General features: G+C 50.1%; 2 protein-coding genes across 4 annotated transcripts in view; one reads left to right on the top strand and one right to left on the bottom strand.

Annotated features, from left to right (window-relative positions):
- LOC112545886 (alpha-2-macroglobulin-like protein 1) overlaps positions 1–14,953 on the top strand; it is a 90,081-nt gene that overhangs the window by 67,342 nt on the left and 7,786 nt on the right. The window lies entirely within an intron of this gene.
- Positions 700–14,733, bottom strand: LOC149521310 (uncharacterized). Its single transcript, XM_089773967.1, has 2 exons — positions 13,913–14,733; positions 700–2,315 (listed from the first exon to the last, which is right to left on the bottom strand). Exons 1-2 carry the CDS (start codon positions 14,102–14,104, stop codon positions 1,929–1,931), a joined length of 579 nt encoding a protein of 192 aa, XP_089630093.1. The 5' UTR covers positions 14,105–14,733; the 3' UTR covers positions 700–1,928.

Raw genomic sequence — 14,953 nt, 5'->3', positions numbered from 1 at the left:
GTGTTAGGGAGTAAGGATCTTCTCCCAACCAGCTCAATTAACACATTCCAATAGCCCATCCTGTAGGCCTCTCACACGGAGTGACAGAAAGTTCAGTCCGATCTACGTGCTAAAGCAAAAAAAGCTGAACTGGTTTCTGTTATACAAGATGGCTTCTAGCTAAATATGAAATGGTTTCCACAACTCCCCCCTTTTAGCCTTTTAAAGGCTAACTTTGAAACCATTTTATACCTCCATTTCCATCAAAGTATTTATGTACATTTCTTGTTCCTTTCTTTGCTCATCATATTTTAACATCATTACTTCCACATTCCCTTTGGTAAGGGTCTGTCTGGTGTTTTTCAGAATATAAGAAATACAGCATGGCTACGTCTACACTGGCACCCCTTTCCGGAAATGCTTAAAACGGAACAGTTTTCCGTTATAAGTATTTCCGGAAAAAGCACGTCTATATTGGCAGGATGCTTTTCCAGAAAATCACTTTTTCCAGAAAAGCGTCCGTGGCCAATGTAGATGCGCTTTTCTGGAAAAAAGCCCCGATCGTCATTTTCGCAATCGGGGCTTTTTTGCGGAAAAGACTACTGTGCTGTCTACACTGGCCCTTTTCTGGAACAGTTTTTCCGGAAAAGGACTTTTGCCCGAACAGGAGCAGCATAGTTTTTCCAGAAAAGCAGTTGATTTCTCACAGTAGATCGTCAGTGCTTTTCCGGAAAAGCAAGTGGCCAGTGTAGACAGCTCGCAGCTTATTCCGGAAAAGCGGCTTTTTTTCCGGAATAAGTGGCCAAGTGTAGACACAGCCCATTTGATTAACAAGAAACAGAAATAAGCACAAAAGAATATAGCCAATACTAAAACCACACCTCGCTAAATCCAAGTTCCCACATGTCCAAACCAGCCTCCCAACCAACCCCAGAGGGTCCAGCTTTCCTCCTATCTTAGGCTTTCCACAGTTCTTTCAATCTCTGAGGCATCTTCCTCTACTTCCTTGCTGGTGTCAGTGATATACACACAGCATTCTTCTCCCACTAAGGCACAAACCCTGCACTTACTAGCTAGGACTTAGTCTAGGACCATCCGGTTGTGGAGAACCATATGCCTTACTTCTCCTAGCTCCTTATTAATGGCACGGAGGGCTTTGGTTGTGGCATTAGATACTTTCTTGAAGGCTACTTCCAGCCTCTGAATTTCTTTTACTGTGTAGGCCACACACAACCTTGGGATTGTAATTCCCCAAAACCGCTATATTTCTGTAATCTCTCGGTAGTTTCGGATTCTACTACCAAGGAGGTGGTTAGTGATTCGAATGGCTGGGAAGGCTGCTCCAATATAGCAGCTTCCACTCCGATCTTTGGGCAGTGTTTTATGTGTCCTACGGTCACATATGAAGTAATGGCCAACCTTCGCTGTTAAGGTTTTATGGCATTGGGGCTGCATCATCCACTGCAAATAGTACCCATCGATTCCAAAGTCATAAGGGCCTTTGTTTTTCTATACCATACCCTGTTCAGGACAACGCTTATCTCACACCTGCTCTTTCCCATCCTGACTCCGGAACCATTACATGTCCAGCAGCACTCTCCCACTGGGGTTAGGGCTAGGCGGATATACCCTGGGTTAGTGAACCCTTTATCCTGCCACATATCATTTGGCTTCAGTTCACTAAACAATGGGCCGTTCATTTGAGTGTTGTTTAGTGGGACTGGAATCATTGGGATGCCTCCTTCTGAATGTACAGGACCGTGAGCACATATCTAGCAACCTGTGGAATTAAATTCCTGGGAAACATGGTTCTTTAAAAGCATAAACACATTTGAACCATATAGGTTATAACTACTAGGTATTAAAAACAAGACTAAGCATAAGATTAGCATGAATTGTTTGTCCAGCCTCATGCCGGCTGTTCTTCAGGACTTCGCAGTTTGCTTCACCTATCGCTGGTTGGTTCTTCTGGGCCGCAGCTGGTACCTTGGCCTCGGTCTCTCAGGATCGTCTGCTTCTGGGCCTGGATTGCCGGTACCAGGCCTGCGCTGATCCCCATCTACTTCTGGACCTGGGTTTCTGGTACCAGGTCTGCGGTGCTCCTTGTTGGGGCCAACCTCTGTAGGGGCTGGAACCGGTTTGCAGTGGGAAGCGTGAATCCAGGTGGGCAATCCCTCGCACTTTACAGCAGTATGGGTGGTCAGAAGGACTTGGTAGGGACCCTTCCACCTGGGTTCCAGGGCAGTCTTCCGCTGGTAAACCTTCATGCAAACCCAGTCTCCTGGTTGCAGTTTATGGCATGGCTCAGTCGGGGCCTCCTGGAAGGCGTTTTTAACCTGTGAATGATAGGACTGTACATACCTCATAAATTCCTGACAATACTTGACTATGCTTTCTTCAACAAATGTGGCATCAGACAGGTCAATTTCTGGGCTGCTTAACAGTCTGGGTATGTCTACACAACAGCACTAATTCGAACTAAGCTAATTCGAACTAGTGCATCTAGACCTAAAAACTAGTACGAATTAGCATTTTGCTAATTCGAACTAGCATGTCTACATTGAGTGGACACTGAACCGAAGTTAAGGCTGTCCGGAAGCAGTGCTGGCAGGGCATCAGGTTAGGACTTAGAGCATGGAGCTGCTGTCTCAGGCTAGCCGAGGGCTGTGCTTAAAGGGACCCGACCCCCACCCCGGACAGACAGTTCTCAGGGTTCCCCGCTTGCTTGTCTACCTCGATGAGGGACAGCAAAGCAGTCCTGGCTTGGAGTGCCCTGAGTGCCCACACTCGGCACATCACAGCACTCAGCCATCAGCCCGGCTGCACTTGCCGCAGGCTGCCATCCGGAGGGGTCAATCGGGGGGCTGCAGGAGAGTTTCCACCCCGAGGAGCCAGCAGAGCCACCCCAGTCCTCCCCATCGGGGGCTCGTACCCCATTCCTCCCTCACCTCCTTCCACTGACCCCTCCCTAGCCCCCCTTCCTGATGTACAAAATAAAGGACACGTGTGGTCAAAAATAGAAACTCGCTTTATTGAACAAAACTCGGGGGCTATGTCTACACTGGCACCCTTTTCCAGTAATGCTTAAAACGGAACAGTTTTCCATTATAAGTATTTCTGGAAAAAGCGCGTCTACATTGGCAGGATGCTTTTCCGAAAATGACGATCGGGGCTTTTTTCCGGAAAAGACTACTGTGCTGTCTACACTGGCCCTTTTCCGGAACAGTTTTTCCAGAAAAGGACATTTGCCCGAACGGGAGCAGCATAGTTTTTCCGGAAAAACACTGACAATTTTACAGTAGATCGTCATTGCTTTTCTGGAAAAGCAAGCGGCCAGCGTAGACAGCTCGCAGCTTATTCTGGAAAAGCGGCTGCTTTTCCGGAATAAGTGGCCCAGTGTAGACACAGCCGGGGAGTCTGGGAAAAGGAGGTGGGAGAGGGGAAAAGAGGATGGGAGAGGAGAGGGGGAAACCTGGGAGGAGGGAGCTGGAAGGGGGATGCCAGGGGAACGAGGAGGGGAAGTATCAAACTATGGTACGCCATATCTCCAGTACTGTGTACAGATGTGATCTCCTCACCCCAGAAAATATATTTTGGCCTTGGAAAGGGTTCAGAAAAGGGCAACTAAAATGATCAGGGGTTTGGAACAGGTCCCATATGAAGAGAGGCTAAAGAGACTGGGACTTTTCAGCTTAGAAAAGAGGAGACTGAGGGGGGATATGATAGAGGTCTATAAAAGCATGAGTGGCATGGAGAGGTTGCATAAAGAAAAGTTCTTCATTAGTTCCCATAATAGAAGGACTAGAGGACACCAAATGAAATTAATGGGTAGCAGGCTTCAAACTAAAAACAGAAAGTTCTTCTTCACAAAGCAAATAGTCAACCTGTAGCACTCCTTGCTGCAGGAGGCTGTGAAGGCTAGAACTAGAACAGAGTTTAAAGAGAAGTTAGATAAAGTCATGGAGGTTGGGTCCATGGAGTGGTATTAGCCAGGGGGTAGAAATGGTGTCCCTGGCCCCTGTTTGTGGAAGGCTGGAGATGGATGGCACGAGACAAATGGCTTGGTCGTTGTCTTCGGTCCATCCCCTCCAGGGTACCTAGTGTTGGCCGCTGTCGGCAGACAGGCTACTGGGCTAGATGGACCTTTGGTCTGACCCAGTATGGCCGTTCTTATGTTCTAAGCTCAGGGCTCAGGGTCGGAGGTCTCACTGGACCACCTTAATTTTCATGCAAACCTGCTCCTGGGTGGCCAGGCTGGCAGCTATTCTGCCCTAGACAGCCACTTTCCTGTGCCTAGTGCGGAGGTCGTGGACGTTGGACGCCTCCCCCCAAACCTGGATGAGGTCCACGATCTCCGCACTAGACCAGGCGGGCACCCCCCTCTTGCAGTCCCGGGCAGGCTCCTGGGAGCCGCCAGCCTGGTCCCGGGAAGAGGCGGAGGGCTGGGTGGCAGCGGGTGGCTGGCTCGTGCCGTGCCAGGTGCAGGGTCTGCTGGCTGGGTGCTGGCAGGCTTGCACCTGGCACGGGCACCGTAGCCAGACCGTGCCCCTTTAAGGGCTCCAGGGCCGGGAGGGGGGCAGACGAGTTTCCCTGGTTATGCCCAGAGTGGCCATCAGGGCAAGCTGGGAAGGGCTAGCCTCCCACTAGTTCGAATTAAGTGGCTACACGGCCCTTAATTCGAACTACTTAATTTGAACTAGGCGTTAGTCCTCGTGGAATGAGGTTTACCTAGTTCGAATTAAGCGCTCCGCTAGTTCGAATTAAGTTTGAACTAGCAGTTTGTATATGTAGCGCCTATTAAAGTTAATTTGAACTAACGGCTGTTAGTTCGAATTAACTTTATAGTGTAGACATACCCTCTCATAGGCTGACCACATGCAATCTCATGGGGACTGAGTCCAGTTTTCCGATTAGGAGTGGCTATCATGCTCATTAGGGCAATTTGGAGTGCTTCTACCCATGTTAAGCCAGAGTCCTCACATATTTTAGCAAGTTTGTTTTTTAAAATCCCATTTCGTCTCTCTACTGCTCCTGCGCTCTCCGGGTGTTGCGGGCAGTGAAGCGCTTGTCTGATAGAGTAGTACTTTGCCAGATTTTGAACAATTTGTCCAGTAAAGTGTGTGCCTGTATCACTGAAGATCACAAGGGGTATTCCCCATGACGGGATGTAATGATTTAGAAGTTTCTTTGCCACTGTGATGGCATCAGCTTTCCTGCAGGGATAAGCTTCTACCCATCCCAAAAACAAGCAAACAATAATCAGCACATATTCAAAAGATTGACATTTAGGCAATTGAATAAATTCAGGAATGGTCCCAAAGGCGGAGGTCTGGTTGCCGGAACTGTCTTTACAGGTTTACCCACGTTGTGGGCTTGGCAGACAGGGCAAGCCAGACAGTAATCTTTGGCTGCTTGGGAGAATTTGGGAGCAAACCAATTTTGTTTTAGGGTTGCTACCATCCCCCCTTTGCCAACATGTGACAATCCAGGGAACACGGAGGCAAGGTGAGGTAGCAAGACCACTGGGGCAACAATGCGGCCATCAGAGCTGCACCACAAGTGGTCTGGGTGCAAGGTGCACCCTGCCAGTCTCCACTCCTGCTTTTCCGATTCTGGGGCTTGGTCTTGCAGGAGGGACAGTTCCGGAAGAGACGGCGTAGGAGCTGGCGGTGGTGGGAGAGAAGGGTACAATGCTTCGGCCCAAGGAGGACATAAGGCGGCTGCCTTAGCAGCCCGATCGGCCATGTCATTTCCTAATGCAACTTCATTAGAGGAAGATGAATGAGCTCCACACTTAACAATAGCAAGAGCCGAGGGTAACAGAACTGCATCAAGTAAAGCGGCTACATAAGGTCCATTCCTTATAGAGTGGCCAGAGGAGGTAAGAAAACCCCGCTGCTTCCAGAGCATACCAAAATCATGGACTACCCCAAAGGCATAGCTGGAGTCAGTGTAAATAGTAGCAGAGGCTCCTGCAGCAATATGACAGGCCATTGTAAGAGCCATTAATTCTGCTATCTGTGCGGAAGAAACAGCAGGTAGAGGAGCAGATTCTACTACATCCCAGACAGTACAAACTGCATAGCTTGCTACTAAAACTCCACTAGAATTATAAAAGCAAGAACCATCTGTATAAAGTATAAAATCAGGGTTATCCAAAGGCGATTCAGAAAGGTCCGGTCTTGGAGAGGTGACGGCTTGCACAACCTGCAAACAGTCATGAGGCTCCCCCTTGTGGGGTGCAGGGAGCAGTGTAGCTGGATTTAAAGTGTCACAACAAATTACGGAGACATTGGGAGAAGCAAAGAGAAGCCGTTCATATTTAACAAGACGGGCATTAGAAAGGTGCTGGGCTTTTCCCTTTAAGAGTAACGCCGACACAGAATGAGGAACAGCCAGTGTTACAGGAGTTTGTAAAACCAAAGGTTCTGCTTGTTCTAAAATTCACGCTGCTGCAGCAACAGCATGCAGGTGGGGGGGGGGGCGGACATGGAGCAGCAACAGGGTCAAGATAAGTACTGTAATAAGCAAGAGGGCGGTATTTATCACCATGTTTCTGCACCAGTACACCCAAAGCACATCCTTCTTTTTCATGACAGAACAAAGTGAAATGACGGGAGTAATCGGGTAGGCCTAGAGCCGGAGCAGATACCAAGGCCTGCTTGAGAAAAGTAAAAGTGTCTTGCTGAGATCCCCACGCTGTAGGAGAAGGGGTCACATTACGAGTGAGATCCTGGAGTGGTTTGGCTATCTGAGAAAAGTTAGGAATCCATTGTCTACAATAGCCAGCCATACCGAGGAAAGAGTGAACTTGGGAAAGGGTAGTGGGCTTAGGGGCACGAAGAATTGCCTGGATTCTATCAGCAGAGAGGTGACGGCTCCCCGCCGAGAGGTCGTGGCCCAAATACCGAACCATAGGCTTGCTGTAGTTTTTGTTTAGACACTTTATGACCCTTATTAGCTAGAGCCGTGAGAAGTACAACAGAATCTGATCTGCAGGCCTCAAGGAAAGCGCTACAAAGAAGCAAATCATCTACATATTGAATAAGAGCAGAGCCAGAAGGGAATGTAATGTCAGAGAGATCCCGCCGCAGAATTTGTGAAAAGTAGGTGGGAGAATCTCTAAACCCTTGTGGCAGAACAGTCCAGCAGTATTGCTGTCCTTTGTAGGTAAAAGCAGTAAGGAGTTGGCAGTCAAGATGGAGGGGAACACTGAAAAAAGCAGAGGAGAGATCAACGACAGTAAAATGGGTAGAATCAGGTGGGATAGAGGAGAGAATAGTGGCCGGGTTAGGCACAACAGGAAACTGAGAAATAACAATAGCGTTGACAGCTCAAAGGTCCTGGACGAAACGATAGGTGTCCCTTCCTGGTTTCTTTATAGGCAGTATAGGAGTGTTACACTGACTTGTACAGCGAATAAGAACTCCTTGTGCCAAGAGGTCAGAAATAACAGGCTGAATCCCTGCCTCAGCTGCAGGATTCAGTGGGTATTGAGTAATACAGGGCAGACGCTTAGTATTGTCAACAGAAATGTAAACAGGATCCACTGATATCCTGCCCACTTCGTTTGGGGTGGTGGCCCACAAGCAGTTGGGGACCCGGGACAAAAGATCAGCATCTGAATCAGGAATTAAGGGGAATAGGACGGTGTCAGGACCCTGCAGCAGGTCCTCCACCTCCTGTCGGGTCTGTGCAGGCACTTTAAGATAAACCCCATCAGGAGTACGGAAAATAGTGCAGCGCAATCAGCACAATAAATCCCTTCCTAACAAATTCACAGGGGAAGCAGGACTTAGAAGAAAAGAAAGATGCTCTGAAATGGGTCCTAGTACAAGAGGGACAGGTTTAGAAACAGGGTGAGGTACAACTTGATTAGAAATACCAACAGCATTAACAACCTGGTTAGAAATGGGAATAGAAAAAGAAGACGCTTGGAGGGTGGGCCTGCTAGCACCTGTGTCCACTAAAACCAGGGGCTGTCTCTACACTGGCCACTTATTCCGGAAAATCAGCCGCTTTTCCGGAATAACTTGCCAGCTGTCTACACTGGTCCCTTGAATTTCCGAAAAAGCACTGACGATCTACTGTAAAATCATCAGTGCTTTTCCGGAAAAACTATGCTGCTCCCGTTCGGGCAAAAGTCCTTTTCCGGAAAACTGTTCCAGAAAAGGGCCAGTGTAGACAGCAGAGATTTCTTTTCCGCAAAAAAGCCCCGATCGCGAAAATGACATCGGGGCTTTTTTGCGGAAAAGCGCGTCTACATTGGCACGGACGCTTTTCCGGAAAAAGTGCTTTTCCAAAAAAGCATCCTGCCAATGTAAACATGCTTTTCCGGAAATACTTTTAACGGAAAAACTGTTCCGTTTTAATCATTTCCGGAAAAGGGTGCCAGTGTAGACGTAGCCTGGGTGTTTTGTCCAGCAACCTGGCAAGTGAGAGTGCCATCAGAATTCAAGGGAATAAGCGGAGATAAAAAGGCGAAGTTGCAATCCTCCTCTGGGCACCCCTATTGACTCTCGGCCTCCGCTAGGTTAAACTGACCCTGCGGGGGCCTGAAAGCTGCAGACTCTGGCAGCCCAGGGCGGTACGGGCACTGACTCTTCCAGTGTCCGGGCCGTTTGCAATAGTGACAAGTATTTGCATTTGTCACAGTCCTGGGGTTGCCTTGGCCAGCAGCATCCCCAAACCAAGGAGGTGCTACTCTCGGGGGTCCATATGAGCCCCATGGCTATCATTCTATGGGGCGCCCCGACCGCTGCCTGTTTTAGTAGGCAGTGATTGCAAAACCATAAGTTTAGGTTCTTTGTCCCATTTAGCCTTTAGGCACTGTGCAGTGGTTTGCCACTGTCAGAAGATCTGCTAAAGGTTTCGTTTCCCAGCCTATTGTTATTTGTTTTAACTGGGTTTGAATAGCCGGATCTAATCCATGAACAAAAACAGCACCCAGCACCTGCTTAGCAGTGGTAGCTGGATTTTCAATGCCAGAGTGCCTTTCAAACACTTTTGTAAGCCTTTCCAAATAAGCACCAGGTGTTTCATTTCCTTCCTGCTTGCAGGTGTTAATTTTAACCCAATCTGGGAGTTTGGGAAAGGCTTGAAGAATACTATCAAGCAGTCCGTTTCTAGCCCGGGTGGGAGTCTCAACATTAGCTGCTAAGTCCGGGTCTCCTGAAATAGGTTCAGATGGCCAGCGTGCCTTCTGTAAAATCTTGTTACGCTTATCATCAGGCAGAATCACCCTTAAAAACAAATCAAGGTCATGCCAGTTAGGATCATAAGGCCGTATTACTAGTGCCAGTTCTGCTTTGAATTTTACTGGGTCTTCTTCTACTGAAGGAAAATCTTTGGCTAGGGCGTGCAACGCTGTCTTGGTCCAGGGTTGGTAAACCCGCATACACCCTCCTTGTGGGGCTGGGACTTCCCGTAAAGGGTAAGCTTGGGCTGAGCTACTAACCACCCTTTCTGCGCTCGACTCTGCGCTCGACTCTGATTGTAGTTCTTTTGCTCGCTCGAGGGCATTAGCGTTTCTCTTAGGTCCCCTCACTCCCTTCCCATCAATGACTGCTCGGTCCTCTGGAGCTCCCTGGGGCTCAGGAGCTGAAGCTGAGGCTGGATATGGTGGGGGATTCCACACAGGGCACAGGACATCCTTCATGTCATCCTATGAATCAGGGTTTGGGAGACAAGGATACAAGTGCCCAATAGGTGGTGCACTAGGCTTAGTTATTTCTGCTTTTGGTAGAGTACCAGCCTCTTTCAGCAGTTCAATTGCTGTTTGAAGTTTTTCCTGAGAATCTTTAAGGCTTTTTCACTGAGATTCTTTCTGTCTCTTAAAAGTTTCTTCATACCATGGTAGATAGGCAGACCATTGCCGATCGGGAGTTTTTGCTCCATGCCCCTCAAGAGCCTCCCGTAAATTTAGAATTTTAGTTGCATCGAAAGTCCCTTTCAATGGGAACTGTAATTTAGGATTGCTTTGGGTATACAAATTCCCCTTATCTAAAAACTTGCAAGTATTTTCCCATACTGAGTATACATGAAGAAAGCTGGACTGCCCTTAGTAGGCACTGGAATTCCTGTAGACTGACCTACCCCCATCTCCTGCGTGCGCTTTGAAAAATTCTGGAAGACACTGAACCGAGAGTCCGCCTGCTCACACTGATCCTCCCCCTTTGGTTGTGAGATGCTGGAACAAAATCCACCCACTCACGGGGGTTTCGGGCACCTGCCCCAGCCCAACAGAACACCATGTCCTGGCGCCTAGAGACAGCCTGACGGAATGGGGAAGTACTATGGCCTGGGGTTAGCCTTAAAGGTTAGTATTACATCCACAAATAACAGAGAGAGTCAACAAAGCTTTCCCACAGTTCCATGTGCCAAGAGAGAGTAATGGCACCACACCAGCTTTTTAGCATCGCAACACAGAGGGTCCAGCGCATGGCTGCCTCACTAAAGACACCGATGTGCCCTTTTGGAACTGTGACACATAAGACAGGCCTAATAGACAAAGACAGACACAGATAGACAAAATGTTAGCTGCTCCACAAAATTGGATTCCGTAGCTCCCCTAACCCCGACAGCCAGCCATCACTCCAAATCCCAAGCCCTCACCAGGAGATTTCGCAACAGGTAACCCCTTGCTTTCTATTGAGCGCTCTGAGAGGCTTGGAAGTAGAGTGCCGGTCCGTCCATATGGGCAAGTGATGCGTTAGGAATCTTGGTGGAACCTCCAAATTGTGGAAGCAAAAACACTCCTCTCTGGTTTGGCAACTAACAAACAGCTTTATTGATCAATAAGGCACAGCATGAGCCAAATGTGGGCCCAGCAGAGCCAGGCCCAGTAAGGCTGCTAATACAATCAATCCTAGTATCTTTACACCCTTAACCAAACAAGTCTGACGTCAGGGCATCCAATTACAGAAATCATCAATTAAACTATGAAGAGCGAAGCCTTATCAGCAAGATAGAGGGCAGGTGTTAGGGAGTAAGGATCTTCTCCCAACCAGCTCAATTAACACATTCCAATAGCCCATCCTGTAGGCCTCTCACACAGGGTGACAAAGTTCAGTCTGGTCTCCGTGCTAAAGCACAAAAGCTGAACTGGTTTCTGTTATACAAGATGGCTTCTAGCTAAATATGAAATGAAGTGGAAGGGTTGCAGGGACAGGAACCACCAGGTCACCCTCGCATTCTTGTCCTTGTTTCGGTGCATTCACTATAGAGGTGCATGATCGGTGACCAAGGTAAACTTCCGCCCAAGGAGGTAGAAGCGAAGGCTTTCAATGGCCCACTTTACTGCGAGACATTCCCTTTCAACTATGGCATAGTTTTGTTCCCTGGGCAGAAGCTTCCTGCTGAGGTACAGGACTGGGTGCTCCTGTTCCCCAACTATTTGAGACAATACAACCCCCAGTCCTACGGCCGAGGCATCAGTCTGCAGGATAAACTCCTTAAAATCAGGGGCTATGAGAACTGGATCGCCACAGAGGGCATTCTTGAGATCCTTAAAAGCTTCTTCCGTCTCTGTGGTCTACTTTACAATGTCAGGACCACGAGCTCTAATCACATTGGTCAGAGGGCAGGCCCTGGAGGCAAAGTTCGGGATGAATCTGCGGTAATATCCAACCAACCCTAAGAATGCCCTGACCTGCTTCTTTCGGGTTGGTCGGGGCCAATTTTGTATTGCGTCCACTTTGTTGAGCTGGGGCCTCACTACCCTCCTTCCCACAATATACCCAAATACTTGGCCTTGGCCAGCCCAATTGTACACTTTGCGGGGTTCACCGTAAGTCTTGCTCTTCTTAACGTCTCCAATACTGCCTCTGCATTTTCAAGGTGTGTGTCCCAGTCAGGACTGTGGACAACGTCGTCCAAATAGGCAGCCGTGTATTTGGCATGTGGCCTCAACAGCTTATCCATGAGCCTTTGAAACGTTGCAGGAACCCCATGCAAACCAAAAGGGAGAACCGTGTATTGAAAGAGACCCTCCGGAGTCTTTTCTTTGGCCCCTGGTGCTAGGGGGATCTGCCAGTAGCCCTTGGTCAAATCAAGGGTGGATATAAATCGGGCCTTGCCCAGTTGGTCAATGAGTTCATCCACCTATGGCATGGGATAGGCATCGAACTGAGATACTTCGTTTAACTTCTGAAAGCCATTGCAAAAGCGAAGGCTTCCATCTGGCTTGGGTACCATCACAATAGGGCTAGACCACTGGCTATGTGACTCTTCAATGACTCCGAGCTTCAGCATTTTCTCAACTTCAGCTTGGACCTCTTTTCGTTTTGCCTTGGGTATCCGGTATGGTGTAATGTGCACCTTCACCCCGCAGTCTGCGATGATGTCATGGTAAACCTCCATAGTTCTACCAGGTTCTGTCAAAAACACATCCTGATTCCGCTCAATCATGTCGACTACTCCGGCCTGTTGGTCCGGGGTCAGCTCGGGAGATATTCCCACCTGCCTTTGTGGGTTTTCCCCTTGGGGTGGTGGCCCCAGTGCAACCAAGGCCACTTCTCTGTCTTGCCAAGGTTTCAGCATGTTGACATGATATATTTGCTCAGCTTTCGCCTGCCAGGCTGGCGAATCTTATCGTTTACCTCTCCCACTGCTTCTATTACTTCATACGGCCCCTGCCACTGGGCTAGGAGCTTACTCTCCGCTGTCGGTACTAGCACCATCACCTGGTCTCCCACCTGGAACTTCCAGGTTGTTCGCCAGTTGTAATAGGCCTGTTGGGCTATTCATGGAAGGCTGGGAGGAAGCTATCCTCCTCTACCCAGTCCCGTGGCAGCAGGTCACTAAACCCGGGGAAGTCTCGTCCAATGACCACCGGATAGGGGAGCCTCGGGACCACCCCAACAGTTACCTCTGTGACCTGCTCTTGTACTTCTATTTCCACAGGGATGGTGGGGTAATAATTAGTATCCCCGTGTACACAAGATATCCCAGTGCATTTGGCTCGGGTCAGCTGGTCCTCCCCCACTACCTTCCCCAAGACCAACGTAACTGTACTCCCGGAATCTACTAAGGTGGTGGTTTCCACCCCATTCATTTTCATGGGCTGGGTATATTGATGGGGGCCCACTGCCACCCCTGCAAGGTTGACTAGGACACTAACGTCTTGTAGGTTCCCCAGGTCACATTGCATAGGCTCTTCTACGTTAGGGCATATTGCAGTTCAGTGCCCTATCTCCCCACAGGCATAACACCTATAACCTGGGCGGGACAGCCCCCTTCACTTTGGGCTGTTGGGTCTTGATCCCTTGCCCTCTCCAGTCCAGCCCCCAAGGTCTTTTGCCCACTCCTGTCGCTCTTCTGCCTCCTTTCTTCCTGTCTGGACTCGGTCGGAAACTTCAGGGGCACGGGTCCTCGAAGTGAAGGTGGACCTTTTGCTACACTGCACCTCGACCCGGGGGCTGCAGGAAAGTCCCTTAGCAGTCAATCGTCTCTCGACAAGAGCCACTAGTTCATCAAATGTTGTGGGGTCATTCTGGCTCACCCACTCCCGTAGGTCTGGGGGTAAACCCCGCATGTACCTGTCAAGGACGATCACCTTGATAATCTTTTCGGGGTTGTGGATGTTGGGCTGCAGCCACTTCCGGGCCAGATGGACCAGGTCAAATAACTGAGTTTTGGGGCCTTGGTCGTCTCGATAGCTCCATTCGTAAAATCTCTGGGCTCTCACTGTGGCTGCGTCCCCTGCCCATGCCAGGATCTCAGCTTTTAGCTGGGGGTAGTTGGAGGCGGCCTCCTCTGCCATCTCGAGGTACGCCTTCTGGGCTTCCCCGCTGGTCCACTGAGCTTGAGGCCAGGCCTCCCGCAAAGCTGCCCTTTCGAAGGCCAACAGATAGGCCTCAACATCATCATCTTTCATCACTTTTCGTAAGTAGAAATTAGCCCGTAAGGGTCGGGCCCCATCTTGATCACGTACCTGGACCGTCAGGGCTTTCAGCTGGCTCACCACCTCCTGCAGGGTGGCCCTGTCCTGGGCCACCTGGCTCATCAACAACTGGTTGGTTTCTTGTTGGAGCCGCACCGACTCCTGCTTGGCGGCTGCTTGCACCCGAGTAGCCTCTTGTTTGGCAGCCGTGGTCTGCCCCAGTGCTTTTACCAGGTCCTCCATAGGTGCTTCTCCTTCGCGAGGGGCCACTTGGCCAGATTTAGGATTGCTGTGAGGCCTCACAGCCGTAGATCCCACCCCTGATACCACATGTGGCAAGGGCCCCTTTGGGTAGGCCTCCTCCTCCTCCTCCTCCTAGCCCCAGGGGTTGGGGTTTTGCAGCCGGTCTCAAAGGTAGGAAGCCCAGCTAGGGCCCTCAGGCTCCCTCCCTGGCTGTGTTTACCTAGTGCTGATCCCAACTGTTCTCTCCAGTTTCTCCCTTTCTGTCTCTCCACCACCTTCCTTTCATCCTCTCTCACGCACGCACCCCCCCAGCCTCCAGCCGCCGAGGCTTTTAAAAGCCTTCAGTTTGCCTGAGCCAGCTCCCTCCCAGCTGCATCTAATTGGGCTGCAGTTCTCTGCTTCTTCTCACAGGGGTTTTCACCCTTTTGGGCTGCCTTGTCCCCTCTCTGCAGCAGCCCCCTGGCCTAACCCTGTCACAAACCCAATAATGTCACACCGGGTCAGAGGGTTTTTGCAGGAGGGAGCAGCCCTGGTCCATCCACCCTGGCTCCTGAGCAGCCCAGGCTCCCAGCTGGCACCGAGCAGACCCCACACCCATTGCATGGCATGGAAAGCCTGGTGGGCCCAGCCTGGCCCTGAAGTCATGTGACTACCATGACACCCCCCCCCCCACAGCTGGGTCAGAAAGGCAGTCCTGGTGCATCATGGGAGATGTAGTCCGAAGGACCCAAGTCCCTGGGCATGGGGGCACGGGGCAGGCGCACTGAATGTGGATCTGGCTTGTGGTGAAAGGTTTCCACTCAGTCTCCGATCCCAGAGGCTGCGGTTTGGGCCCCGCTGGTCCCCAGC

The sequence above is a fragment of the Pelodiscus sinensis genome, chromosome 29 (assembly GCF_052426305.1).
Source record: "Pelodiscus sinensis isolate ZL-2025 chromosome 29, ASM5242630v1, whole genome shotgun sequence".
Classification (NCBI taxonomy): Eukaryota; Metazoa; Chordata; order Testudines; family Trionychidae; genus Pelodiscus; species Pelodiscus sinensis.
The sequence above is the reverse complement of the archived record's forward strand: the minus strand, read 5'-3'. Positions and strand labels throughout refer to the sequence as shown.